The following is a 27,563-nucleotide window of genomic DNA, read 5'->3' on the forward strand; positions in this document are numbered from 1 at the left end:
ACAAAGAATTAGAAAAAATAAAGAATAACCAGAGTTGAAGATACAATAACTGAAATGAAAAATTCACTAGAAGCAATCAATAGCAGAATAAATGAAGCAGAAGAATGGATAAATGAACAGAAGACAGAGTGGTGGAAATCACTGCCATAGAACAAAGAAAAAAGAATGAAAAGAAAGAAGGACAGTCAAAGAGACCTCTGGGACAACATCAAGCACACCAACATTCACTTTATACGGGTTCCAGAAGAAGAGAGAGAAAGGGCCTGAGAAGATATTTGAAGAGATAATAGCTAAAAACCTCCCTGACATGGAAAAGGAAACTATTGGAAAAGATACCATGCTATGTGGCGAACCAGAGGTCATAGGGAAGAACAGAAGTGTCTCCAGGGGACAGTGATTCCTAAGCAAAATATCATAAAAGACACTCTGCCCCGTTCACTTGCAGTGCTGAGCAATCGAGTGTTCTCTTTACTACAGCTTGAAACCTTTACCCCAGAACATCATGGAGCGTCCCTTTCATCTACAGATCTTCACATCACCTATTCTGGCAAAGTTCATTTTGTAAAACTGTGGGCATTCTTGAAAGCTAGAGGAAAATATACTGTGTGTATGCCAAGGGATGCTTTTAACTTGCTATTTAAACAAGCCCTAATAATGAGGAACAATTAATAGCTACATTTCCCTGCCTAACTCTCAGAAAGAAGTGGCTAAAATGAGGCCATTCATATAGAAAATGCCAAATCTTGGTAGTTGGGAGGGATAAATTAGGAGTTTGGGATTAATATATACACACTACTCTATAGAAAATAGATAACCAGAAAAGGGACCTATTGTGTAGAATAGGGAACTATATTCAATACCTTATAAAGAAAAGAATGAAAGAGAAAGAAAAAAAATACACATATGTATAACTGAATCACTTTCCTGTACACTTGAAACTAACACAGCATTGTAAATCAACTACATTTCAATAAAAAAAAACTCTTAAAAATTAAAAAAAGAGAAGGCACAATTTCTAGGTAATCTGTTGTTAACACATTGTACTAAAACCCACCATCATTATTTCTCTGTTTTCCAAGCAAGCAAAAACAAAGCCAAAAACAATGTATTGGTCACCACTGACCAGACTCTTCAGCCTTGTTTCAGCAGTGCCTCCTTGACTCAGGGCCACCATCAGCCTGGCCACAGGGGAGTCCCTCCCATGACCACTGCTCGCTTCTCATGTCTCCCCGCCCTCTGACACATTTAATCAGAGCACCTCTAGGGGAGGGAGGTTCTCTCTGAAATAACAAACACCACCACCAAACATAAAACTCGGGTGAAACGGTTATTTCCAAGGCTGCCTGTGCTGTGCTTTCCAACTGTACCACCCATAACATGCTATCTTATCAAATGACCGGCCTCACTTTCACTCTGCCTCTGTCATTAGTTAAATCTTCGGTGAATTAACTTGTCAGTCATAGAGATCACTTACTTGGAAAGAATGTCTCAAAAGCCCAATGTAGAAGCCTCTTGGGAAGACTCATCTTTATTTTACAGCTACTAATTAGATGGATTTGTTCCAACTAGAAGTGAAAAGATTCCCAAGCGTGTAGCTGAATGGAAATTTTGTTTCAGACACCAACCTTTGACTGGAAGTCTCGCCATTGTCTGTCAGGAGACAAACCAAACGTAGAATTCCCCCAGAAACAACGGCCTCTGCATTCACAAGGACGGCCCAGCGTGGAGGGGTAGCTGCCGTGCCTTGCCATCATCAGTGGGTCTCAAGACTGTTACCTGTCAACAACTCCAGCACATAGCTGACTCTTCCATCCTGCCCCGCTCCCTAGCACTCCCGTGGAGGCCCCTTCCCAGCCCCACACCATCACAGTGCCTGAAAGCATCCCCACCCTCTGCGCCCAACTCTCCTCCCTCTCCTAAACTCTCATTCACGCTCCCAAACCCAACACTATGGTCACATTCCCAGCAAAGCTGGTCCCTCAACGGGCCCCCTTGACGGTCCCCCTCCTCGGCACGACCAGGTTCCGTGGGTTCTACAGTCACCTTTGTTTCAGCCTCTGAAAGACAACCATCCGGCTATACACGGCAGCTCTCCTGGACCACGGACCCTGCAGCAGTAGGCACCTTTCCCAGATCTCTGAGGATCTCAGCACCCAGCACAGGGCCTGAAACAAGGTCATGCTCACACTGGATTCTGAGGTCCGGGGGTGGGGGTGGGGGGGGTGTGCGTGGAGCTTGACCTGAAATTCAAAGGAGTCACTGGGTCCAACATGGGTTCTCCCGTTTTTGCCCCAAGATAAAGCTCCTTGGCCTGGGACAGGCATCTCAGTATCTTCTGATGAACAGGCTGATCAACAGCACAGAAATGCAAGATGAGTTCTCCCTCATCATCCTCCCACTTGGGGCTCCTGTTTCTCTGTACCTTTGAATGCTCTCTGGCTTACCCACCTCTTCAGCAGTCTAAAACACTCCCCCAACTGGCCGGGAAGGCTGGTGACTACTCTCTCTTCTTTGCCACAGCAAAGTGATGATTATCTCTGGCCTGCGACATCCTTGGGCCAGTGCAAACCTGGAAATCCCAGCAGTGGCGGCTGTTGACCAGCGCTGGAGGAACCAATGAACAGTCACAGGGTTGCACATTGTTTTTTAATTTGTTTCACAGCAAGCTCTAGAAGGCAAGTCATTTACCACTTCCCCATCCTGAAACAACAGAGCATGACAGACAGTAGTGGAGGCTGGGATGCCAGCTCTTGCTTCCCAGATCCTGCAGCAGGCCCCAGTGAACAAAGCAAGGCCCGGGCAGTGTGTCCTCTGCAGATGGTAGACACTCAGTCCACGCTCAGCAGCACCAGCACCGCTGAAGTCAAGGTTGTCCATCCAGAAGATTCCACCTTGCATCGCAAAATCCAGAGAGGGTTTAACTTCCAGAGGCAGACAGCAGGTGCCATGGCTGGAGGCAAAGTCCTCTGACACTGCCAAGGTCAAATGTCTTGACTTAAGACTAGGCTAGATGGGAGAGAGGAAGAGTAATGAGGTCAAGGAATCCCTTTTTTTTTTTTTTTTTTAAGAAATGCTGGGTCTGCAGTTCACAATGTTCACAACAAAAGAACATTGCTTGGGATTCTAGACCTGAGTGAAGAGAAACAAAGGCTGGGCTGACAAAGCCAGAACTTTATTCACAGTAGAACAGTCCTAAGCTAAAATTCTAGAATTTATCAACAATGTCTTTTAAGAATGAGAATGCATAAACCCACCAGACCAGCTGATAGGTAAAAAGAAAATACACCAATGTTCTCTATTAAACAAAACCACACAAAAATTAATTCAATCTGCCTCCATTTCCACTCCTAATACCTCAGCCACCTCCCACCCTCTTTATAAAAAAAAAAAACAAAAACATAAAATTCATGCACACTTGCACGCACTCAAATATTCAAGCAAAATACAAAATACCCAAGGAAAGCTTAGGAATCACCTAAGTGTTTTTCATTAGCTCCCCAGATGCTCTGTTTTTCTAGACAAAGAATCAAGTTCAGACTGCCATGTCTAAGCAGTAAAAATCAGTCAGCTGAGATCCCCCTCCTCTGTCTCCTGGCTCACTGGTCAATGCAGAAGAACCAACCATATGTCAAGAGGGAAGGCCAAGGCTGGCGTTCTGTGGGGGGAAGCTGCCTGATTGTCCTACAGCCGGGGGCCTTCATGGGGAGCAGTCAGCAGTACCCTCATGGGTACACTCAGCAAGGCCGCCCTGGGGCTCTGTTCCCAAGCATGAAGCTCGGAGTCCAACACCCAGGACACAGGGAGAGGAGCCGGTGTGGACAGGATGCTTGGGGCGGGGATTTCTGGAGACTGAGTTTTACTGCTTGTGGGCACGAGAACAGATACCTGAAGCAAACCATCATGAGATATCACAGACGGCAGCACTGGAAGAGATGATGTAGTCCAACTCTGCATTTTACATAAAATCCATTTATGGAGAAAGCAGAGAGGTGGTCTGCCCAGGACTGTGACCCTAAGAGCTTCCCTGGGTGTTGGCCTATGTCAGTTGATCAGTTCATTGTTTCTAGCCAAGGTCTCTCACCTGAAGTGGAGAATCATTTGTTTATAGGTTAGACTCTCCCATTCAACAGGCCTGGGAAATGCAGAAAAACCAGGTTCTGGAACCAATAAGTCTACACTGACCACTTCTCAGGAGTGATGAAAGCCTGATGCATCTGTTTCTCTGCCTTATCCTGCAGACTCTCCCCCAACCCCCAACATTTTGTAAAAATAAATAATTCAAAATAGAATGAAAATCCCAGGCAAGGACAGTTGCTGGCCTGAACATGTGCTCTGTCTCTCACAGACCCATGAACCTCAAGCCTGCAATTCACTCCCAGGCTCAGGAGGGATGGGAGAGTCTGACCTGCTGGGGCAGCACATGAACCCCTGGGACAGCAATTACAGACCAGCCCTGGCTCCTTATATATTAAATTTATCTTCATAAATAGAGCATCCCAACTCAAGTGACCATAATAAAGAAAGCCAAAGCTTGAGTGTTTTCTTCAAATAGCTACACACACCCTCAAATATCTATGAAACTATACTCAATATGTCCACATGGCAAACTGGACAGCTCTTTATGAGAGCTTCAGTTGTCACGATAGTCAAAGGCCAAGTCTCAGACAGACCCAAATACCCATCCCTGTTGGATAACGGAGACTAAGATGCAAAGCTCACTTTGCAATAAGGCTCATGACAAATACCTTTAAAGAAAAAGCCCGATTAATTTGATTTCTAAATTATTTGATTCCTGCCCTCCCACCCCCCACCACCAAACTTGGAACATACTCAAGTTTTCAAGGTCACATCTATGACATAAAACGGGCCCACCAGACCACTAGATATGGTCCAGTTGGGTAGGCTGCCGGGCCTACCCATTTATTGATGTGACAGCATTGGTGACCACCTTTCCCTTGAGTGAGCATCTCTGAGCTATGCTGTTCAACCTTAATGTGGGAACCGGTATCATGGGTAATGAACTAAAGGACAAGGTGTCTGGGTTGAAGTTCATCCTAATGGTGGCCAGAAAGCCTATCTTCTAGCCATCCTAGGAGATTTGGGTTTAGTTTCCCTATTCTCTTCCCCTGTTAAAAATATATCAATTTTGATCAATCACATTAGACCGCTTTGGTTAGGTCACTGTAACCATTAAAAGAAACTGGAGCAAACAGATGGTTGGCCCATTAGGAAAACCAAAGTGTAGTAAGCCCTCCATGGAGCCTTCATAGTTCATCTCTGGAAGGTGCAGTGTCCAGGGAGGCTGGTGGTGGCAGGGCCTCTGTGTTCTTTGCGTTGCGATGGATGCGACTTTGCTTCCGGGACTTCCAGGCGTGTGTCCTGTCCCAGTCAGTGGCCACCGTCTCATTGTCCCAGATGGTCGAGGTCTCCGTGTCACTCAGATACCCCGGCTGGCCTGTGTAGTGCGTGGGGTAGATGAGCAAGGGTTCTGCAGAGAAGGCTTTCAAGTCCCTGGATTCGTAATGCTCCATGTATTCAGCACTGAAAACAAGAGGCAGACAGGTGGGTGAGGGGGCAGGGCACTCACAGAACAGGGGAAAAGGGTCTTGCTTGTTACCTCCTAAATTCTCATGGATTTGATTATTTTTTTAAATTGTGTCTTTGTGGAAAACTTTAGCCTACAAACACAACAGATTTTTTTCTTAAGGCTTTCAGATGATTTAAACAAGTACACAAAGAAAAAGGTCAGGGTATTTCTGTTAAATTTAGACGGTGGTTTGGTCACTAAGTCATGTCCAACACTTGAGGCCCCATGGACTAAAGCCTGCCAGGCTCCTCTGTCCATGGGATTTCCCAGACAAGAATAATGGAGTGGGTTGCCATTTCCTTCTCCAGGGGATCTTCCTGACCCAGGAATCGAACCCGGGTCTCCTGCATTGCAGGCAGATTCTTTACCGACTAAGCTACAAGGGAAGATCCAAATTTAGATAGAGTAGTTTAAAAATGAATTTCAGGTCTTATTCTAAAAATTAAGGTTTAAGCTCTGTTGGACCACAAGAATAAATAAAGTGATCACTTTTTAGAAAATGCTTTGATCCTGGATCAGTGAATGAGATGGCTGGGAGCTGGAGTGAAGGTGTGAGTGATGTGGTGTAGGCTTGGAGGCACACCAGCTTGGTGTTGCAGTCCAGCAGCCTGTGAGTGTAAATGAAGGGACAAGGAGCCCTCCCTCCCAGGGCTCCTCTGCCGATTACATGAGGTGATGTCTGCTCAGCAGCTAGGTTTCAATTTCCTTTCTGTTAAGAGGGTGATGGTTGACCTCCATGTTTCTCTCGGGTAGCAGAGATAAAAATCAGTCTCTGACACATCCATTTTTACTGAGGACAGGAGACAAAATGGGCAAGATGCAGGACAAGAACATCGAACTGCTACAAAGAAGACCATCTCGGGAGGAGATCACCCAGCAACGAGAGAAGGAGCCAAGGTTAGAACCTGGTCTGCTCCATTAACGAATTTCGGAAGCATCGATCAAGCAGGTAGCATGGGTAGAATTTGGACTAGACTCTAAGGACACAGAGATAAAGATGGTCCCTGCCTCAGAGGCTCACAGGTTACTGGGGAGACTGATACATAAGCCCACCATTTACCATGTTCTTGACACAGCACTAGGTCATACTGAACTCCAGGCTATGGCAACTCTGAGCATCACACTGTCTTCTGTGGACGCCCAGCTCAGAGGCCATCTCCACTCTCCCCGAGCCTCTAACACATCTCTGTGATCGTAGGTATCACAATATGTCACAATGACTGTTCATGAGTCTGGGTTCCTGACTAGCTTGTGAGTCACTGCCTGGCCAACAGTATACACAATGGACTAAGAAACGAACTCAAAAATTTGAGGTGCTTAGGAAGATGACCTTCACCTTGAGATGTACAGGTTTATGGAAGTAAGAAAATCAAAGACGAGAGGACCGAGCATAGTATGTGCAGTTAAGCTGCTGCTGCTGCTGCTAAGTCGCTCAGTCGTGTCCGACTCTGTGCGACCCCATAGATGGCAGCCCACCAGGCTCCCCCGTCCCTGGGATTCTCCAGGCAAGAACACTTGAGTGGGTTGCCATTTCCTTCTCCAATGCATGAAAGTGAAAAAATAAAGTGAAGTTGCTCAGTCGTGTCTGACTCCTAGCAGGTATTAAAGAGGACTCCTATGCAAGACTCACCATTTCTGCCTTATATCCCGTTTGTAAAAGGAGGTAATCACTCGAGTTGGCCTCTCTTTGTCATGATTATGGAAAGATCATTTAGGAAAGGAGTACCCCTTTAAAAAATACCAAGTATTACCCAAAACCAAGTAGCATAATTCATAAGTGAATTATGCTCAAGGGACAGGTAGGCAGTTCAGGGCAACTCACACAGGATGCTTGTTGTACATGATTGGCAGAAACTCATCCACTGGGAGCATCTTCCCAAAAGGATCTGCTCCAACCAGCTTCTGTGCTCCTTCCAGAGAGATGACGTAGCCGAGGGTCCAGTAGGAATAGTCAGCTTCAACCAGATTTACCACGTTGGGCACAGATTTCTCTGGTTCTTTTACTTGCATCCTCTTCCTACCAATATAACTAAAAGGAAATGGGTGGGGGAGAAAATTCCAATTTGAGTATTAAACATCCATAAGAATGGAGCACAGCTTTGCAGACACTTTTGAAAGCTTGGACCAACTGTGTCTTATTTAAATGTATCACACAACAGGGCACAGCACATCAATCATGGTTGTCACCATCTTCCATCAATTTCAGGCCAGTTCTGTGGTTCCACTTATCAAGAGCCCAGCTATCCTTGCCTAGAAGGCTGTTAAGGCCTGAAAGTTGAAATGAAGAGATTAAAAGATCTTTCAGAAGTTGGAGACAAGATGGTGGAGTAGAAGGTGAGCTCACCTCCTCTCACAAAAACACCAATATCACAACTAACTGCTGGATGACTATCGACAAAAAAGACCAGAACCCACCACCAAAGATATTCTACCCCCAAATACAAGGAAGTCACAACGAGATGGAAGGAGGGCACATTCGTGATAGCATCAAATCCTGTACCCACCAGGTGGATGACTCACAAGGGGGAAAATAATTATTTCTCATAAGTTCTCCCACAGGGGTGAGAGTTCTGAAGCACATGTCAGGCTCCCCAGTCTGGGGGTCTGCCATCAAGAGGATGACTCCCTCGGAGCACTCAGCTTTCAAGGCCAGGACGCTTGATTGCAGGAGCTCCGCAGGAATGGGGGAAACAGAAACTCCACTCCCGGAGGGTACACACACAGTCTCGTGCACAGCAGGACCTGGGCAAAAGCAGTGACTGCAGAGGAGTGCGGGACAAAGCTGACTGATGGTCTGGGAGTGTCTCCTGGCGGGGTGGGGGAGTGGCTGTGACTCACTGTGGGGGCCAGGACACTGGGGGCAGACGTACAAGGGAATACTCACCAGTGTGAGCAAGTGAGTATAAATATTATTAAAGAATAGCATTTAGAGGAAGAAAAACATGATCATCTCAATATAGGCAGAAAAAAACTTTGACAAAATTCAGCACCCATTTTTTTTTTTAAACAAAACTCTCCAGAAAGCAGGCACAGAGGAGACCTACCTCAACATAATAAAGGCCAAATATGACAAACCTAGCATCATTCTCAAAGGTGAAAAGCTGAGAGCATTTTCCTCTAAGATCAGGAACAAGACAAGGATGCTCACTCTCACCACTTCTATTCAACACAGTTTCAGAAGTCCTCCACAGTGATCAGAGAAGAAAAAGAAATAAAGGGAACTCAAATTAGAAAAGAATTTAAACTGTCCACTGCTGCAAATGGGATGATACCATACATAAGAAATCCTAAAGACACTACCAAAAACCACTAGAACTCATCAATGAATTTGGTAAAGTTGTAAGATACAAAATTTTTCAAGTCTTTTTACTTAAAAAACTAAAACTAGAACTGCCATATGATCTAGCAACCCCACTCCTGAGCATATACCCAGAGAAAACCATAATGTGAAAAGACACATACATCCAGTATTCAGAGCAGCACTATTTATAAAATCCAGGACATGGAAGTAACCTAAATTTCCATCAACAGAGAAATGGATAAAGAAGATGTGGTACATATACACAACGGAACATTACTCAGCCATAAAAAAGAACGAAATAATACTATTTGTAGAATCATGGATGAACTTAAAGATTATCATACTAAGTGAATTAAGTCAGACAGAGAGACAACTATCATATGATATCACTAACATGTGGAATCTGAAAAAATGATGCACACAAACTTATTTACAAAATATGTCACAGACTTAGATAACAAACTTAATAGTTACCAAAAGGATAAGGTGTGTGTGGGGGGGGAATAAATTAGGAGGTTGGGATTAGCACATACACACTATTATGTACACAACAGATAATCAACATAGACCTACTATATAGCACAGGGGAACTATATTCAAGATATTTTGTAATAACCTATATGGGAAAAGAATCTCAAGTATAAATGAATCACTTTGCTATACACCTGAAACTAACAACATCGTAAATCAACTATACTCCAATATTAAAAAAAAATCTTTTAAAAATTTCATGACGAAAAGCAGATTTTTTTCAGATCATTTCCCAAAGGTAGTGTAGGATTTTCAGCTGTGTTTATAGAGGTTGGAAGGGGACAACAAAGACCAGATGTGAGAATCCCAACTTTGCTTTCAAGTCCCTAGAGCTTCAGTCTGGGGACTTGATATTTTCTGCACAGCTCTCCAAATGCTGGTGGTAAACACAAGAAAGAAAATGCTTTGGAAAAGATACAGTCCAAAGTGAAAGACCTAGGAACCCAAGAGTAGCTCAAGAGGTTTCCTCTGGGAAAGAATGGATGGAACCACTTGCACGGTTTGCTTTCCCTCACCCATCTCTGCCCATGCTTCCTCCCGGGTTCTGTCCTCCAGGAACTACTTCTGCAACGCAGGATGTACCCTCAACTATTCTGCCCATCCCCAGTCTACCCATGGATCTGCGATCCATTACTTCTGTCTGGAGCCTGGTTGCTTCTGCTTGCCTGGGCCAAGTTGAGGAGATCTGGCTTTCTGTCTGTCAGAAAAAGCTGAATTCCTCTATTTTGCTCTAAAAACCATCTCTTTCAATATTTAAGCTATCCTCTTTGTTGAAACATCCTAGGATATATAGAATAAGTCTGTGTTCATCTTCAGTTCTTCTGGAGATAAATATAGTCACCTCTCAACCGCAGCCTCTTAAAAGCAAAGAGCCTGAATTTCTCTCATGTATCAAGTGAAAGAGAAAATCCTATTGAATGCCTGAATTGTGACCAGAGTGACTGAGGAACTAAGCTTATACTCAATTTGTTATACTAAATGTAAACTGTAATTTTAAAATTGACTTTGTGTAAAATATTTTTCTCTTATTCAAAATGTATTACTTTGGTAGGGCTACAGTTTACTTCAACAGTTGAAAATTTAGCATATGGACTCAGGTGTGTTGTATGCATTAAATACATACTGGATTTTGAAGACTGAATGAAAAAAGAATATAGACTAATTCATTAATAGTTTTAAAATACTGATTATATGTTAAAATAGTATTTGGATATGTTAGATTAAATAAAATGTATTATTAAAGTTAATTTCACCTATTTTTATCTTTTTAATATGATTACTAGAAAATTTTAAATGATGGCTTCCCAGATGGTGCAGTGGTAAAGAAGTCACCTGCCCATTCAGGAGGCACAAGAGATACAGACTTGATCCCTGGGTCGGAAAGATCCTCTGGAGGAGGAAATGGCAACCCACTCCAGTGTTCTTGCATGGAAAATCCCATGGACAGAGGAGCCTGGTGGGCTACAGTCCATGGGGTAGCAAAGAATCAGATATGACTGAGCACACACAGAAAATTTTAAATGATATGTCTCACATATTTCTATTGGACACGCTGCCCTAGATGATTTCAATGGCTTGTTCTATTTTTCCCTGATTACTATTTCCTTTTTCTGGAGAAATTTAATATTGCTGTCACAGACAGCCTATATGCTTTCATATTTTGAGTTTAAGTACATTTGCTTTATTCATTTTATAAAGTGAGATGTGAAAAATTGGAAACAGCTATAATTCTTTGTGATTAGATAATAGATTTCAATGGAACACTTGCCCTTGATCAGTCATGGAAATTTAGAAAACATCTCCCCAGCTCCATCCCCCATATCCTTATCAGAACAATAACTCTTCTTCCTTGGATCCATTGGTACGCTTTCCTAAGAAATGCATCAACCAAACCACAAGTGAACAAGGATGTATGTCAACTCTAAGCCTTAGACTCCCCAAGGCCAGTCCTCTGATTCCAAGGCTTAAGTGAAAGCTGCCTTTGTACATGTCACATAAGCATGAAATAGCTTTCAAGCTCCATGCCTGTGGGGCCTTAACTGCAGGCTGCAGGACCACAGACTCAGAAAGCCTGAGGTGCGAGAACTCCTAGAGGATTCTAGGGACAATGATCAGAAGAGACAGTGCAGAATCTCATCACATGACTGAGACCCGACAGGAGCCAATCTCTTTATTACATAGTGCTGGGTCTAATTCCCACGGTTACGTGAGCCATTACTAGGTTTCCTCTGACCTCAGAACGGTACATTTTCTAAGAGAACAAGTATTCCACCCGAGTGCATAGTTAAGTTTCCCTCCGAGGATGGGAGGAACGGGGACAGCTTGTGGGCTGCAGCTGCTAAAGGAACAGCCTCTGATCTGATGAAATTGCCTTTGACACACAGATGGGAAGTAAATATGACGCTTGGGAATTTTCTGCCTCATTGGAAAGAAGTAAAAAGTGTCATCTCATTGTAAAAACAAAATGAGAGAGAGTGAGCGCTCAGTTCCCAGAGAGAGAGCACACACTCAGTTCCCAGAGGTAGCAGGCAACGAGCATTAACTAAATGTCAGTTCAGAGCCAGGACTCCCTTGGTGAGTCTGGTTTTCCTAAGACAGCCTCTGACTCTCCAAACCCAGCTGTCAGTGTTCTCCCTATTTGTACAGCTCCCCTCCCCAACAGATGCTCTCCCACTGACCTTCCAACCCCCTCTCCCCTCCCCCCACACACACCATCAGAGACTGCAGAGGAAACCCATCCTCCAGTGAGCTGATGCTCAAGTGTGACACAGGACCCTTGCCCTGGCACGGGTCCTCCCTGGAGATGCTCTATGCACCATGCTGCTTCATGGGTGGGTTTCTGCTGTGTTCTCAGGTAAATGCTGATACTGAAAACCCCAGAACTACAGGCAGATTCCAAGTCTCAAAGAAAGTCCCATACTTTCTCACCCTGAAGAACATATAGATGCAAAAGTGAAAGTGTTAGTCACTCATTCATGTCTGACTCTTTGCAACCCTGCCAGGCTCCTCTGTCCATGGGATTCTCCAGGCAAGAATACTGGAGTGGGTGGGTAGCCATTCCCTTCCCCAAGGGATCTTCCCAATCGAGGGATCAAACCCAGATCTCCTGCATTGCAGGTGGGATCTTTACCATCTGAGCCACCAGAGAAGCCCCCAAACCAGTGGGTATCCCCTACCTACTTCTTGTTGCTGGAGAGAAAGCCAGGTAAGTGGAAGCTTGAGCCCCACCTCCTGTGAGTTGGGGCTCTTGGTGCTGAAAGAACTGAAAGAGTTCTCAGTACTCTTAGAAAAGCCTGTCGTCTTGTTACTCACATCAGCTCCCAATCCAGCTGAACTCGATCAATGTCATCCATCAGCTTCATCAGCTTCTTTTTAAATTGATGTTCAAAACGCACGTCGTCCTCAATAACAAGAGTCTTCTCCAGCTCCCGGTCAATTACCTGCAAAGGTCAGGGGGAAGATACCCAATGAAAAGTTGATACTTATTTATCTAATCAAAATAGGTATTAAAAAGTCAAAAGTATAGTAGCACAACACATAATAGCTCATAACTGGAATCTCGGTGAAGGTTCATCAACAGTAAAATGGTCCCACTCTCCTCCCTTCTCATTACAGAACTGCACATCTGAATGAAGCATTATTCACCTCTTTCCAGACAGAGTAGTGGCTAAGGAAGCAGCCGATTTCACCCCTGGTTAGAGGCCTGGAGGAGTAGGGATCTCGATATCCAGGCAGCATTTCAATATTCAGGGCCTTCAGCTGGCTTGTGTTGAGTGCCCTGTAAGATAGAACACGCCCCTAAATTAACACATTGAGAGGTCCCCACTGCAGAAGCCGGGAGGGAGAGGTCTGTGTATTCCCCACACTGAGCAGGCTCCTTAGAAGCTCCTCAGGGTTAGTGTGTTGTAGCATTATGAGCTTTGTGAAGACAAGATGCGGTCTTATATTTTACATATCCCTCACAACACCCAATGTAGTTCTAAGTATCATCAGTTTTTTGGCACCTTTGAAAAAGTATTTTCCTAATGAAGGAGAGTGGCTAATAGAAACATTAAATATTATTAAACACTGAAAGGAATGAGGACAGGAAAGAATCATAAGAGGAATTGTACACATGTGTACATCTTTCCTTTGGAGTTAAAAATTAAAATGCAGAGTCATGTAAGCAAGAGAAGTGACTCACTACAAACAAAGTATTCTCAGTAAGATTAATAGTTGATTCTCATCTGAAACCATGGAGGCCAGAAGGTTGACAAATTCAAAGTGCCAACTCAGAGAGACTCAACCAAGAATGCTGTATCCAGTCAAGCTAGACCTCACAAATGGAAAAACCAGGATGTCCCAGATAAACAAAAACGGCGTCACTAGTAGATCTGCTCTACGACAAACGCTAAAGGGAATCCCTCAGGCTAACATGAAAGGAAACTAGAGAATAACTCAGATCCACATAAAGAAATGAAAGCCTTGGTAAATGGAAGTGCAGGTGTTTGCGTGCATGCTAAGTCACATCAGTTGTGTTTGGCTCTTCGTGACCCGATGGACTGCAGCCTGCCAGGCTCTTCTGTCCACGAGATTCTTCAGGCAAGAATACTGGAGTGGGTTGCCATGCCCTCCTCCAGGGGATCTTCCCGACCCGGGGACTGAACCAGTGTCTCTTATGTCTCTTGCATTATCAGGCAGGTTCTTTACCACTAGCGCCACCTGGGATAGGTAAATATAAATAGTGTAAGTATCCTTTTGTTCATAACTTTTTCCCTTATCTGATTTAAATTATAGCTGCATAAAGCAGTAAGAGCAAATAATGTATAAAGAGCATATAAAGAAATAATTAGTGTGACCATAGAACAAAGGAAGGGGAAGGAATAAAGCTATATAGCTGTTAAGTTTTTCCTTAGTATTGAAGTTGGTATTTTTTTATTGAGATATAATTGACATATAACATTAGTTTCAGGTGTACAATATAAGGATTCAATATTTTGTACTTTAACATCTTAATTCCTTTGTTTATATTTCAGTATATTTTTAGTTATTAGTGATTGCCCTAGGGATTATAATTAACATCTTAATTTATAGCCATCAAATTCATATTAATAGTAGGGTCCTAGAAGAAAACAAGGGGATAAGACTCCTTGACTGCTTTAGTGATGATTTCTTGGATTTGACACTGAAATTAAAGGCAACAACAGCGAAATACACATTCTTCAACTGTATGTGCAGCATTCTCTAAGAAAGACCACATATTAGACTATATAGACCATAAATAAAGCCTCAGTACATTTTAAATGGTTGAATTCATACAAAGTATGTTCTATAACCACAATGAAATTAAAAATTGATAGGAAACTTGGAAAATTTACAAATATGTGAAATTAAATAATATACTCCTTGATAGCCAATGAGTCAAAGAAATCACAGAGGAAATGAGAAAATATTTTGAGACAAATGAAAATGAAAACAGCGTACCAAGCCTTACGAGATGCATCTAACGCAGTACTTAGAGGGCGAGTTACAGGTACAAATGTCTATGTTTAAAAAAGAGAATCTTAAATAATCTGCTTTTCCATTTTGAGAAACTGGAAAAAGAACAAACTAAATGCAAAGCAAGCAGAAAGAAGGAAATGAATGAAACAGAGAATAGAAAAACTGACAAAAACAAGACCAAAAGTTGGTTCTTTGGAAAAGAACAAAACTAATAACACTTTTAGGCAAATAAAAAGAGTAGACTCAATTATTAAAAATTAAGAATGAAAGAGGGAGCAATCCCTACTGGTCTTGTGGAAATAAAGAGGATTACAAGAAAATACTATGAACAATTATACATCAACAAATTAGATAATCTAGATACAACGGGCACATTGCTCAAAAGAAACAAACCAACTCAAGAAATAGAAATTCTGAATACCTATAACAGTTAAAGAGGCTGAATTTGTAAAGATTAAAAAAAAAAGTTCCAAAACATGGTCCAGGACCAGATAGCTTCAGTAAAGAATTCAGAATTCTGCCAAACATTTAAAGAATTAACACAAATCTTTCAAACCCTTACCAAAAATTCAAGAGGGTGCAATTCCCAACTTATTCTATAAAGTATTATCCTGATACACAACCAGAAAAACATCACAAGAAGATGAGAGACCAATATCCCTTAAGATAAATAGAAAAATCCCCAATAAAATACTAGGGAACAGAATCCAGCATCAGAGAAGAGGGATTATACATCATGACCAAATGGGATTTATCCCAGGATTGTAAGGTTCATTTAACACATGGAAAAAAAAAAAAAAGTGATACATCATTATTAACAGACGAAAATTCCACGATCATCTAAACAGACATAAAACTTGACAAAAATCCTACTGTATATGAATTAACTATTTATATTCCCCCAAGTTCACATGTTGATAGGGAGGTGGAGCCGTAGATCCTAAGGTAGAACTTTCGTAAATGAGATTAGTGCCCTTATAAGAAAGCAAGAGCTTGCTTTCTCCCCTCTCCTTGCTCTCTGCCATAGGAGAGTACAGCAAGAGGACAGAGATCATGCTGAGTGCTAACTTGGGTCTGACTCTGTGACCCCGTGGACTGTAGCCTACCAGGCTCCTCACTCCATGGGACTTCCCAGACAAGAATACTGGAGTGGGTTGCCATTTCCTTCTCTAGGGGATCCTCCTGACCCAGGGATTGAACCTGCAGCTCCTGCACTGGCAGGCGATTCTTTTACCACTGGGCCACCAGGGAAGCCCACAGGAAGAGGATCGCCATCTACAAAGCAGGATGAGCTCTCTCACCATAATCTAGCCATGCTGGCACCCTTCCCTGGAACTTCCCGGCCTCTGGAACTTTGACAAATGTTTATTTGAGCCACTTGGTCTGTGGTCATTTATTATAGCAGCAAACAAACTAAGACACCATCACCCTTTCAAGATAGAAACACTCAACCCAATCAAGACCATCTGTGAAAACTCCAGAGCCAATTATCCTATTTAATGGTGAAGGACTAAATGTTTCTCCTTAATAACAGGAACAAGCCAAGCCTATCCACTCTTATCATTTCTTTTTTTTGTAACTTTTGTTCTTCATTATGAAAATTTTTAAATGTCCATCTTAAAAAAGATAAAAGTAAGTTCTTAATGAAGTTTTATAAAGTAGATTACAGTAAATTATTTTAAGGAAAACAGTTACCACCCAAAGACAATGAGCATAATTTGATACACAAGCCTGCAATCTTGTTTTCAAAATGTACACTAATGTGTTCCTATTTTTTTTTAATACATCACTGTCTCTTTTGCTGTCTCGTACACAGGGTGATTGTTACCATCTTTCTAAATTCCATATATATGCGTTAGTATACTGTATTGGTGTTTTTCTTTCTGGCTTACTTCACTCTGTATAATAGGCTCCAGTTTCATCCACCTCATTAGAACTGATTCAAATGTATTCTTTTTAATGGCTGAGTAATACTCCATTGTGTATATGTACCACAGCTTTCTTACCCATTCATCTGCTGATGGACATCTAGGTTGCTTCCATGTCCTGGCTATTATAAACAGTGCTGCGATGAACATTGGGGTACACATGTCTCTTTCAATTCTGGTTTCCTCAGTGTGTATGCCCAGCAGTGGAATTGCTGGGTCATAAGGCAGCTCTATTTCCAGTTTTTTAAGGAATCTCCACACTGTTCTCCATAGTGGCTGTACTAGTTTGCATTCCCACCAACAGTGTAAGAGGGTTCCCTTTTCTCCACACCCTCTCCAGCATTTATTGCTTGTAGACTTGTGGATCGCAGCCATTCTGACTGGTGTGAAATGGTACCTCATAGTGGTTTTGATTTGCATTTCTGTGATAATGAGTGATGTTGAGCATCTTTTCATGTGTTTGTTAGCCATCTGTATGTCTTCTTTGGAGAAATGTCTATTTAGTTCTTTGGCCCATTTTTTGATTGGGTCATTTATTTTTCTGGAGTTGAGCTGTAGGAGTTGCTTGTATATTTTTTTGTCAGTTGCTTCATTTGCTATTATCTTCTCCCATTCTGAAGGCTGTCTTTTCACCTTGCTTATAATTTCCTTTGTTGTGCAGAAGCTTTTAAGTTTAATTAGATCCCATTTGTTTATTTTTGCTTTTATTTCCAATATTCTGGGAGGTGGGTCACAGAGGATCCTGCTGTGATGTATGTCGGAGACTGTTTTGCCTATTTTCTCCTCTAGGAGTTTTATAGTTTCTGTCTTACGTTTAGATCTTTAATCCATTTTGAGTTTATTTTTGTGTATGGTGTTAGAAAGTGTTCTAGTTTCATTCTTTTACAAGTGGTTGACCAGTTTTCCCAGCACCACTTGTTAAAGAGATTGTCTTTAATCCATTGTATATTCTTGCCTCCTTTGTCCACTCTTATCATTTCTATCCAACATTGTACTTGAGGATTTAGCCAAGGATTACCCCCATGACTTTTTGTTCCTCATCCTTATTCAACAACATCTTGGTGCTCATGGGAGTTTCCTCAGCCTCTGGCTGGCTCAAAAACTGTTGGATTGCACCTCCCAGGACTGCAAACCTTGTAATTTAGCCAACCTTGAAACCAAAGAAAGAACCCAGAGACAGTGACAGATACGTTAATCATTTATTGGATAGGGGGATCTTACAAGTCTAAAGCCAAAGATCCCGGAGCATGTCACTCTCTTGTGTACAACAGACAAGAGGCCAGACACAGCAGCAGTCTTCACTACTTGGGTGAGAAGGAGGCTACCATTTATAGGGGGCATTAACATCACATTGGCTCATCAGTTACCAAGGAAACCAGTGACTGTGGCAGGGGCAAGCACGTAGGCAGTTACTGATTAAGCCCTATAATTAAGAGGGTTGGATAGTTATGTGAGTGAAGCAAGGACTGGTCAAGTAGGAGCTGTACAGAGAACAAGAGAGGAGTCATCTTGAATGGCCTGATCATACTTACATACAAACACATTATTAGAACTAATACGTGAGTTCAGCAAGGTTGTAGGAACAAGATCAGTATACAAAAATCAACTATTTCTATGCACTTAGCAATCTGCAATATAAAAATGAAATGAAGTAAACAATTCCACTTATCATAATACCAAAAAGAGTAAAATACTTGAGAATAAATTTAACAATATTAATGCAAGATGTGCAAGCAAAAATTATAAAATATCAATCCAAGAATTAAAGATATAAATAAATGGAAAGATATTCATGATCATGAATCAGAAGACTTCATATTACAGAGAAGTACTTCTCTCAACTGACCTGCAGAGTCAATGCAATTTCTATCAAAATCCAAACTTTTTTGTGGAAAATGGTATGCTAATACTAAAATTTATACAGAAATCCAAGAGACCTAGAATGGCCTAAACATTCTTGAAAAAGAATAACTAAGTTGAAGGACTTCCTTACACATAAGAAGCTACTGTGGGAAATAAGGATTGGCATACGCATCAATGGAACAGAACTGAGAATCCAGCAATAAACCTTTCTATTTAATTAATTTTTTTACAAGGTTGCTAAGACAATTCAGTAAAGGAAAGAATAATCTTTTAGCAAATGGTGCAGAGACAAATAGATAACTTTGTACAAAAGAATGAATTGGAAACAAAGAATGAATTGGACCCTTACCTCACATTATATAAAAACTAACTCAAAATAAATCAAAGATCTAATAATGTGTAAGAGATACATATAAAACATAAAACTATGAAACTCTTAGAAGAAAAGACAGAACCAAGTCTTTATGGCTTTGGATTTGGTAACAGATTCTTAGATATGACACCAAAATCACAATCAACAACAAAAATATAAACTGGACGTCATCAAATTAATGTCTGTGTTTCAATGGACACCATCATGAGAGTGAAAAGACAGCTCATAAAATGGGAAAAAATATTTGCAATTTATACATCTGATAAGAGACCTGTATGCAGAGCACATAAAGAACTCTCACAGCTCAGCTACTTTTCCTTCGTCCATGTGGTCTATAAAGGAGATTGGGGTTATTAGAGGTATTTGAGACTGTGGTTCCCAAATTCTAGTACATCCAAGAATAGGGTTGCCAGATTTAGCAAGTAAAACACAAAAATATCCAGTCAAATTTATATTTTAGATAAACAGTCATTTTTTAGTACAAGACCCATGCAATGTTTGGGACAAATTGAACTAGGTGTCCTCTATTCTACGTGGCAACCTTACCCAGGAATCACTTTGAGGTTTCTTAAGTGCCGATTCCCAGCCCAGCCCTACACAGATCATCATTTAGCGGCTCTGGGACTTAGGAAGCTGCCCTCTTAACCAGCCCCTGGGGACGGTGACATGGGTGTACAGGCCACACTTTGAGAAACACTGACGAGATTCTCTAAAAGAGTCATAAAAACTTCCACAAGAGCTTCTAGCCATACTCCTTAGAGTCATTCATATTCCAAATTTATATATAACATGGAATAGGAGGTTTTGCAAATATCCCTAGTGGCTCAGACAGTAATGTGGGAGAGCAGGGTTCACTCTCTGGGCACGGAAGATCCTCTGGAAAAGGGAATGGCTACCCACTCCAGTATTCTTGCCTGGAGAATTCCATGGACAGAGGAGCCTGGCGGGCTACAGTCCATGGGATTACAAAAAGTAAGACACGACTGCTAACATACTCCTTGAAATAATAGAGTGTTAAAGGGCAAAGCAAAACAAAATAACAACATCAATAACAAAAACTCTTGAAGGACTCCAACCAGATACTGTATGTAAGTTTCCTGCCATGTTCCTAGAAAAAGTAATCAGCCCATGCAGACTGTGGCAAGCACCTTGTGCAACAGGACACACAGACTGTTAGGCATTTTTTCCACTTATTTTCTTCAGGTCAAGTCACACAAGGTAAGATGCTTTGCTCTAAATCAGGTTCTGAATGCAACTCTGAACGCATTCCTTCCAAGGCACTACAGGGCTGGCAACCACCACGACCATTGCAAGAACCCCCAGAGACAATGGAAAATCACACCCAGGGCAAGCATAGTGAAGACCAGAGAGCACAGGATGATGAGTGGATTTCTTCTCTGCTCAGTGAAATTAACATATATAAACTTCTATGAGTCATAAAGTTTTCCCAAAATAGGCTGCACTGTGAAAGCATGTCTATCTCGCAATGACTGCAGATTCCGCCCACTGGGACTAAACCTCAGTTGGAGAGGGAGCATATCCACTCCAGCCACAGCGGCAAGGGTTTGAGGAGAAAACTCAACTCACTTTCCATCCACAGCCTCCACAATCTTGACCTCAATCTCCTGTTCATACAGGGTGCGTAACATCCGGTCTCGCCTGTCCTTTCTGCGCTTGAGGTTTATCATGAAAATCTAATACAAGAAGAAAAAAGGAAAAGAAATACAGATTACTCAGTTTTTATTTTAGGCTGTTGAAAAGCAAAGGAAGTATAAGGAACAAAGCTTTAGTTAGAATAAGGAGTGGAAAGGTTAGGGGAAGTGGTGAAGATTTATTTGTATTTCATATCGGGTCAAAAAGCTATTCTTCAGGAGGCCAAAGGTGAATTAAACCCAAAACATATGAGACCAAGGGGAAGGAAGAAGTTTGGCAAGTGGTTGGATTTATCAAGACCTAAGTCTGCTAAGTGTTTCGTTGGTCCAATTTCTACACCTCAGTTTCCTCATCTGTAAAATGGAAGTCATACTGGTCCTATCACCTGGGAACAAAATATTGGCTATTCTTGTAATTTATATCCTCTGTAGAAAAGTTTAAAGTCATTCCAAGAGTAAGAAAAATCTAGTCTTAACAAATTCCTCTTATTACTATGAGTTCCAAATCGAATTATTAAGGTCTTAATTTTCATAGCTTCTTTACCAGACCTCTTCAACTCTCTTTGACTTTTTCTGAAACAAGTAAAGAAAAAAGGACTCTGCTCTTGGGATTAGTCCTTTAGGGAGAGTCATTAATTTCCATATTACATGGATCTGACGGAAGTCTTATAAGAAGACATGTACTGATCCATGAAGTCCCCAAAGTGTGCATTCAGATTGTCCCCCGTGAGGGCTGGGTCTTCCTGCAGCTCCTCACAGTAGCCTTGAAATTCCTGATGACTGCACCGAACACACACCTATCATGAGTGCTACTGGGAGTTACACAGATAAGGAGGCTGCTCTGATTATTCCCAGATTTAAGGAGCCACAGAAGAACCCAAAGCCTCATGAAAGTTGTTACAGGTAATGAAGTACTTTAATAAGGTCCTTTTCTGCAAGCAGTAATAAACTCACTTTGTACATTAAACTAGTCCTGAGAGAGAGGGAGACTTCAGTTGCCAGCGAGAAATACTGAATAGCATGGGAAAGGAGAAGCCTGCAGGAAAAAGCTGGACAATACTGGCTTCATCCTAAAGACCCATCTAGATGACTTTGAGGAAGACATCTAATGTTATGGGGTCCAGTTCCCTTGTTTGTAAAAAGAGGGAGTAGAGTAATCTTATCCTTCAAGGCCAATACAGATTAAATTGTCTATAATATGTGGTTTGTGATAAAGTTTGCATTATGTCTAGAATAAAGAAGAAGTCATGTCATATAAGCAGGCTGGAGTTTTGACTTTACTGAGGGTTAAGCCATGGTTCACACAATCATTCTGAATGGAGTATCAAAATGTTATACATTTTACCAGATCAAAAGCTGAATTAAGTAAAATTTCAACTCTTCAATATTTTATAAAAATATTCTCACTTCCATCCACTTATACAGCTCAAGGAAAAGAATGGATGGGGGAGCAAGACGTCTTCTTTGAAAAAATCATCCATCTGAATCAGAACAAAGTGGATTAGGTATATCATGATTTTATTACCTCCACTGTTTAACTGTGCAATTCTTTAAAAAAAAATTTCTGTGGTAACTGTATTTGCCCTGTTACTTGGGATTTTATAACAACGAGTTGTGTTCATTTATATGTCGTTTTCTTCCTGTTTAGAATCCTACTGTGATGGGAACACGTTCCATCTCCTAATTTTAAGGCTATGGGAAGGAATGGGCATTTCCTCATGTGTACACATGGAGCTACCTGAGGTCACGCCAGGAGAGCAAAACGAAACCAAAAACTAACAGAAATACAACAAAAAGTCCCCTCAGACCCAAGACCTCTAGTCTGGGAAGACTTTGGTAAATAATAATCCCATCCGGGGTCCTGCCAGGACAAGTGCAGTAAAAACTGCAGCTCTGAAGGGAAAACACAGACGGCTTGCTCATATTAGTGAATAGTAAACAGACAAAAAGCCACCCAGCCAAATGCAGCCCAGACACCCCAACAAGGTCACAGAGTACAGGGAAGGTTGAAAAAGCCCTGAAATCCTCTTTTCTACTATCCTATCTCTGTTCCAGGGAGATGACTGCCAGGGCTCAGGAGAGCAGAGTTCCCGTGTCTGTATCTCGATAGAGTTGGCCTTTTTCAGAAGGCTTCTAAAAGTGACCCAGTCTTTGCAAATGGAAGACCAGAGCTAGAAGATCCTGCTTTTGTCTCATGGTATTTGCTCTGATTTGATCCTCATTGGAATGTGTTTATAAAGGGAAAAATGAATATACATAAAGACCCTTGGGTTCTTTTACCTGGAGACATGAGAGTTAGTGAAAGCTGCAGAAAAGGAGAGCTGTAAGTAATATGTGGAAGCCAGTTCAGTATCTGGGGTGGGCCAATATTTCTGAAGCACTGATTGTTTATAAAACTATCTACACTTTAATTCTTCTCTACTTTAGTCTAATTCATCTCTATTACACTTAAAACCATCTAATCTCATCTTGCCCTCTGCAGAAATAGCATGATAGTTTCTAACTCCTTTCCAATTAATATTCATGAAATACTCCTTTTCATTTCTGAAATCTGCCAACAAATTTCATAGACTAACCCCCAACTTCCAGTTCCAGCAGGAATTTAAGATGGCTGTACTTTGGAGACCCATATGACATAATACAGGGAGATAAACAAGGCATTTTCTTTCAGTGAATCAGTGGCAAGGAGCATAGAGCACAAAGTTTGGCTTATAACATATCGCAGATTCATGGAAAAGTTCCATCGTAGTTTGTGGATTCCCAAGGCACTGTCCCAGCCTCCAGATCATCAAGTTCCTGAACATGGATCAGCAGTTATGTGACATGAGGGACCCATGAAGGATTCAGTGATTTTTGGGGTCACAATTCTGGTTCTGCTGAGCATATCACTAAGACAGGCATCTTGTTACATTTCTGCTCAATCGTTATACAATTATAGTGTAATAATAAATATAGCCCTTGGAGCATTATTATGAAGTTCTTGCCTGCTACAAAAACAAATTTTAGAATGGGTTTCTTTTTTCTCTTTTCCTTTGTCCTCTAAACCCTGCCCTCCAATTTTTCCCGTGGAAGAAGAGCAAAGAGAAAATAAAGCAAAGAATGTTCCAGAATGGTTTCCACTTATTCAGAATAAAGTTAAAGTCCTCTAATACCTAAAACATATATCTTCTTTACCCTACCCTTGAATCTTGATAAAACATGGCAATATCTGCTCTTAGAAAATATGACTTTCATGCCTAATTAGTAACATCTTTCTGACTCAATGATCAATTCGCTTTCCCATAATGTTCCTTTTTAAAGATAAGTGAATAACGCACAACAAAAACTGAGAACTTTTTCCAAGTTTCTTTTCGGCAGCCAAGCTGCTCTGGCTGACTCAGACATGTGCCCAGGCTTGTTGTTCTGATATAAACATATAAACACGACGTGCACATGCGCACACATACAGGTGCACACAGACACAGACACCTTGCCTACCTCATCAAATCCCATCTTGTCTGGATATTTAGGGACAACTGAGACAAACTGGGAAGGTTCCATTGGAGGACCGTCAACTGGAAGACACAAGAAACATGCAGAGTGCTTTGTTAGTGAGAGTTGCAGACAACAGCATCCCATTCGCAGCCTGACCTCTGGAAACACAACCTGCATGGTCAGGGTAGGGAATAACTTCTCAGTAGTTTTCCAGAGTTAAGTGGCTACACAAGAACCCCAGTGGTCACTGTGCTGGTTTTGAGAGCACTTGTTTTTATGCAGATTGCAACATGTGCTCCATTTCCCTTAAGACCTATTTTTAAGAATATATGGAGGATAGTTTTAAAGATTTTTATTGGGGTGTAGCCGATTAACAATGTTGTAATAGTTTCAGGTGGACAGCAAAGAGACTCAGCCATACATGTACATGTATCCATTCTTCCCCCAAATCCCCTCCCATACAGCCTGCCATATAACATTGAGCAGAGTACCATGTGCCATAAGGTAGGTCCATGTTGGTTATCCATTTTAAATAGAGCAGTGCGTACATGTCCATTCCAAACTTGGAAGGACATTCAGGGTAATGATTAAGGGTGAAGGCTCTTGGAGTCAGATGATCTGGGTCTAAACTTTGGTCTGTGAAGGTCTGGAGCAGATAGGTGACCTCTCTAAGTTTCTTTCTTTCTTTGCATGTAAAATCAGGATAATAAAAGTGCATATCTTGGAGTGTTAGAAAATTTAAATGAGACCTACATGCAAAGCACTAACCACAGTAAATCAACACAGTAAATGCTCAGTAACTCCCAGTTACTACTCATAGTGGCCCATGATGAAAGAACTCAGAAATAGGCTAGACTTTTTCTAATGAATGCTTTTTTTTCTATACATTTAAAATTGTAAAACTCTGGGACTACTTTTTTTTTCTTCCATCCAGGCAAGTTTAGCTATAGGTACTCAAAAGATCCTTTATTTTAACATGAACAGGCTCCTCTGTCTATGGAATTCTCCAGACAAGAATATTAGAGTGGGTTGCCATTTCCTTCTCCAGGGGATCTCCCAGACCCAGAGATGGAACTCATGTCTCCTGTATTGCAGACGGATTCTTTATCATCTGAGCCACCAGGGAAGCCCCTAATACACACCTCCAAGGGTCAGGCCACATCCCAGAACTTGGTACAGGGCTTACAATGAAGTTTTCAGATGGGACGAGTGTTACATCTCAAGTGATAAAAGTTTTCTTTATTTCATATTTCCAAAAAGCTTTATTTAGAAAAGCTTATATATATGTTTTAAAGGTTAGAAATAATATTGATTAAAGAGCCCAAGAAGATCTTGAAGATTTTTGGTATGCATAAAGTCAAAGTACTCACTTGGTTTTCCTTGAAGACGTAATACAAGGAAAATGCTACATGAGAGCAGGTAAACGGGTTATTGTTGATGGCCATTGCTACTGTCTATCAATATCCATTCCCCTCTATTTCAGGTATATGAAAGGGGCTTTTTCACCTTGAAGTTAGTCATGGCCATATGAGTTGCTGCTATTCAGATCTACAAACTCTCCTCCCATGCTCCCTACTCAGTCCCACCACAATGATCTTAGTAGCCAATGTTGATATGGAGAAGGCAAAAATTTGAAGCAGCCTAGAATGGGGTCGCACAGAGTCGGATACGACTGAAGCGACTTAGCAGCAGCAGCAGAATGAGGTGCCGGAGAAGGCAATGGCAACCCACTTCAGTGTTCTTGCCTGGAGAACCCCAGAGACAGGGAAGCCTGGTGGATTGCCATCTCTGGGGTCGCACAGAGTCGGATACGACTGAAGCGACTTAGCAGCAGCAACAGCAGAATGAGGTGCCAACACGTGGAAATGAGATTTCAGCATTCTCTATGAGATATCCCAGCATAACTTCAGCTGTCCTGATTGAGATGCTGTCCAAAGAATATTTTTTGTTTCACTCACCCTTTATTGGGATATTAAAGAGAAACCATGATATCCAGTTTCTCTTATGATCAAGTCATGTGAAACTGTAGAAACTAGTGAGACAGATTTCCTAAGCCAAACACAGGAGATGATCTTATTATTTCAAACCTGACCCTCACCGTCACATTTCTATGAGTAAACAGTGAGTGTGTTTCTGTTTCCATTAGCAGCCCAGAACATTTTGGTTCTTCCTGCTCCATCCAACTCTGTTAATTGCTTTTAAAATCAACAAATGTTGATTGCAGGGTCACCATGTACAGGGTTAGGTTTTACAAGCAAAAAATCTTAACATACCAACTCCTTCCCGTTCATGTTGTTTGAGGAGCTGTCTAGCCCTCCCTCCCTGGGCCTTAGACTTGAGAGGAGGGTAAATTTTGGTCTCCCTGTTGGTCTCTGTTGGTCTCCATTTGGGTGCCTGGCTTTAACGTTTCAGCTGAAGAGTCTGCTTTTAGCCACTTTGCTTCCATCAAACATGGGTAGTCATTGTGTGCACAGGACAAGTATTCCCCAAAAGCCACAAGTGGCTGGTCCTGAAAGCCACCATTGAATAGAAATATGAGACACAGGTCTGGGTTTTGTAGCTGAAGGTAGAGTTAAGCCACAGGGACAAACAGGAGATGATATTAATTAGACCTAAAAGGTGACTATGTGGGGAGAAGGGATGCCTCTTTGCTGTCATCAGACATCCCAGCTTCTGTTCTGGGTCATTTCTGACTCCATTAACCACAGTTAATTCAGTCCCTCATTGAATCCCTCCCTATACACGTCCTCAGTGTACTGCCACCAGGTGGGATGTGCCTCATTGGTGCCTGAATTGTTTCCAGATCTAGGAATAACAATAATAGCTATTGGTATAGCGATCTTATTACCCACTGCACTCTGGGCTACACTCTTGATATATATATTCACATTTATTTAATCTTCACAACATGTCCCACAGGCCAGGTCCCTATTTTTACAGATAGGCAAACAAAGGCTTAAATAACATGCCTAAGGTCACAGAGCTGATAGAGCTGGTATTTGACCCTAGTCAGACCTAGGTCCTGCACATGAACCCTTAACTCCCACTCTACCCTGCCCCCAAAGCTAGACCTTGATAGCCACTGGCCTCAAGTTGGCCTTGGGCAATGGGGCTGAGCTCGCAGAAGCTCAGTTGGTAAGACCTTGCTCCTGGGTGACCACCACGTGTTGCTCTTTCTGTCATCTACACCGGAACAAACTCCACCCAAAGAACAGAGCACCAGCCCAGTCATGCCCAGAAAAACATTTGCAAGATTGTGCTAGGACCAAATCCTAACACTTCTTCATAGTTTCTCCTGGACTTCTTCCATGGCTGCAGCCACCCCCCTAGCTCAGGTCCTCACTCACATGTCTGGGCTGTTTTAACACCTTTC

At 41.8% G+C, this 27,563-nt stretch overlaps 1 protein-coding gene across 1 annotated transcript in view; it reads right to left on the reverse strand.

The window, feature by feature from the left end:
* Window positions 1-2,632: 2,632 nt before the first annotated feature.
* COLGALT2 (collagen beta(1-O)galactosyltransferase 2) overlaps window positions 2,633-27,563 on the reverse strand; it is a 121,170-nt gene continuing 96,239 nt past the window's right edge. The window contains exons 7-12 of the mRNA XM_061383460.1: window positions 24,194-24,270; window positions 20,652-20,758; window positions 13,065-13,197; window positions 12,732-12,859; window positions 7,410-7,616; window positions 2,633-5,541 (exon numbers count right to left, since the gene is read on the reverse strand). Of these exons, the coding sequence (XP_061239444.1) occupies window positions 5,265-5,541; window positions 7,410-7,616; window positions 12,732-12,859; window positions 13,065-13,197; window positions 20,652-20,758; window positions 24,194-24,270 (929 nt within the window). The 3' untranslated portion in view covers window positions 2,633-5,264. The remainder of the gene's footprint in view (window positions 5,542-7,409; window positions 7,617-12,731; window positions 12,860-13,064; window positions 13,198-20,651; window positions 20,759-24,193; window positions 24,271-27,563) is intronic.

The sequence above is a fragment of the Bos javanicus genome, chromosome 16 (assembly GCF_032452875.1).
Source record: "Bos javanicus breed banteng chromosome 16, ARS-OSU_banteng_1.0, whole genome shotgun sequence".
Lineage (NCBI taxonomy): Eukaryota > Metazoa > Chordata > Mammalia > Artiodactyla > Bovidae > Bos > Bos javanicus.